Genomic DNA, 2,773 nt, shown 5'->3' with positions numbered 1-2,773 from the left:
TGCCTCGGCCGGCTGGGGCACCTGCTGACCGTGGATCCTCCCCTGTCAAGAGTGACAATGGCGTTGCTCCTTTCGACCGGCTCGGTATCCTTGTCGAAGGCCATCGACAGGCACTTCCCGGAGCATGGAGATGTGGTGGTGTCGCATTTGCCAGGCGCAAAGATGGAAGCCCTGCGAGAGGCATTGGTGGCAGGGCTACAACAGTCGCCGGTGCCCTCACTGGTGATGATCCGCAAATCGTCAGGTGTGGTTAAAACGTCGATCATCCGGCACGGACCGGACCTATGCCCGGAGTACATGATCCATCTGCGGGGGCCGATGCCGGCGGAGAAGGTGGCCCGCATGCGAGAGCTGTTGCAAGAACGTCGGCACAGTCTCCGGGACATGGGCAGGCAGTTGGCGATGTCGGCCGCTCAACTCCGCTGGTACATCAGGTACTACGAGCCGGGGGTGGTGCTACCCTATTCCGACGGGCAGCCCGTGCGGCAACTTGCCCGGCCGGAGGGTTTGGGCCGGCTGACGCTGGGCGAGTACACGCGGCGCTTCCTGCCGGCCACTTCGCCGGTGCACCAGGCCCCCCCGGGCGAAGGGTCGCCGGCGGGCGAAGGGACCCATGCGCTGGTCCGGGTATCGGCGCATCGTCAGCTCGCATACTTCGACCCCCGGGCGCATGGGTCCGGCCCGGGGACGAATGTGCAGCTGTTGGCGCCGGGGCTGAGTCAGAACCTGGAAGCCGAGATGCGGGGTCTGGCTGGACTGCGGCCCATGCTGGCAGAGGTGGAAATAGGTGAATACTTGGGCATATCCTCGACTGGAACTTTCAAGCAGATGGTGTCTTCCTTCGGATGGCCCGAGGGCTTTTGGGATTCGCGTCCGTCATTCCGGAAGTACGCCCTGGCGGATGAGGACATCCGGCGGCTGCGGCGGCTGGCGAAGCAGGTGCACCCGTCCGGCCGGCGGATGCGCTTCACGGTGCGGGAGCTGGCCGTCCATCTGGGCCAGCAGCCGGATGTGCTGTTCGGCATGCTGTACCGGTATGCGCCGGAGTACTTCTTCCTGGCGCTGGGCCCGGGGGCCGGGTCCGGGCCGGGGGGGATGTACGTGCCGGAGGGGAAGCTGGCCGACCTGCTGGCGGCGGTGGAGGGGAAATACCCGCGGCCGGTGCTGCACCAGGTGGCGGCGGACCTGGGCTGCGCCCTGCCGCAGGTGGTGAATTCGCTGCGACTGCACGCTGCTCGACAGGGCGTCCGGTTTATGGCCCCGGACTTCATGCGACACGCGGCCGCACGGGCCTTTCAAGTGGAGCAGGCGATGATGGCACATCCCGGCGCATCCGTCCTCGAATTATGTGCTTCTGCCGATGACTTGACGATAAATCCTGTCTACGATGCCCGGCCCTATATTTGCTTTGAGTAGAGATAAACAGCTTTATGGTTGTGGTTGTGTGGTCTTGCATGCTGTGTCTGGGCGGGAGGAGAGAGGGGGAAGGAGGGGCACTGGGCGTTGCAGGGGCACACAAGTGGCACATTTTGTGGAGATATCAGTGTGCTAACGGGACATTCTCCCCCCCGGGCGCGGGCGGATGCATGGACACATGTGGAGGGGGCAGGCTGTGTGTGTGTGTGTGTGTGTGTGTGTGTGTGTGTGTGTGCGTGTGCATGTGGCGTTGTTTCTCAGGCATTCCATTTGTCTTATGTACAGCAATGCCTCTTTAGGGCCTTGATTCGCGCTGGACCGCGGTAGGGTGTGGGGTTATGGGGCAAGGTGGTTATGGTTATGGCTTGCTTGCCTGGGTAGGAGACGGGGAAGCACTTTTGTTTGTGTGCGTGGTCATGGGGTAAGTGTGCGTGCAGACGTGCAAGCATGCAAGCGTGCAAGGCTGCACGCAGGTCTGCAGGTGAATGGTCGGGGATGGGTGCGCAAGTGCACATGCGTGCAATCATACGGGCAGGTGTGAACGCAGGGGCGTGGCGCGTGTCATCGCCGCCGCCGCCATCCGTGACAATGACCCAAGAAGCGACGGAGTTCAATTATTAAAAGGGAGATGGCCCTCTCCGGGGGGGGGGGGGGCTGCTTGCGTTCAAGTGGGATCGTCTTCACAAGTCATCCGATTGCTGATCCCGCAGGTCCAACACCCCGGTCGCATGCGTGCCTGAGAAGGAGAGGGAGAGAGAGAGAAAGAGAGACAAGGAGAAGAAGAGGAGGCAAAAGAAAAAAAAGAAGAAAGTATGCGAAGGGATTGGCGAGCAAGAGAGGCCCCAGCGTGTGCACGCCCTGCGACGAGGGGCAGAGACAGGACACGAGACGGGCGACCCCCGACGCGTCGGCCCGCCGTACCGGCGCATGGTGGGCACATGGCAGAGGCGAGAGCCAGCCAAGGCCAAGGAGCGAGACCGGGGGTGGGGGGACTGCATACGCGCGCGGTGCCTGGTCAATCGGGCTGACCTTGGCGTGGTGCCGTCACGTGGGGGTTTTATCCGGCCGATAGCATCGAGCCGCGTCAAGATCCAACAGGCAGGGGGCAGCTGGCCATCATCTCGTCGCGCGTGCGGGTGCGCGCGGTGACACGTCGCCGAAGGTCTTGCCCCCTCTCCGGGGGCCGGCACAGACCGAGGCCCGAGGCTGACGGGCCCGGAGACACCAGGAAGAGCAATCACGGTGGCGATCATCAGGGCTGCTGCCTGCCGGCCACCGGGATCCGGTGGTGCCCGGGGAGAGGGGGAGCGTGGGAGAGCAGGCATGATGCATGAGTCGGGCAAGGGAGAGAGTTCAC

The 2,773-nt window shown here is 63.6% G+C and overlaps 1 protein-coding gene across 1 annotated transcript in view; it reads left to right on the top strand.

Moving 5' to 3' along the window:
- H696_02545 (hypothetical protein) overlaps positions 1-1,416 on the top strand; it is a gene marked incomplete at both ends in the record, with an annotated part of 1,985 nt that extends 569 nt beyond the window's left edge. The window contains one exon of the mRNA XM_009496450.1: positions 51-1,416. Within this exon, the coding sequence (XP_009494725.1) occupies positions 51-1,416 (1,366 nt within the window). The remainder of the gene's footprint in view (positions 1-50) is intronic.
- Between the last annotated feature and the right edge of the window lie 1,357 nt (positions 1,417-2,773).

This window comes from Fonticula alba (assembly GCF_000388065.1).
Source record: "Fonticula alba strain ATCC 38817 unplaced genomic scaffold supercont2.4, whole genome shotgun sequence".
In the NCBI taxonomy this organism is placed as follows: Eukaryota; order Rotosphaerida; family Fonticulaceae; genus Fonticula; species Fonticula alba.
This window is presented reverse-complemented; position numbering and strand designations above follow the sequence as displayed.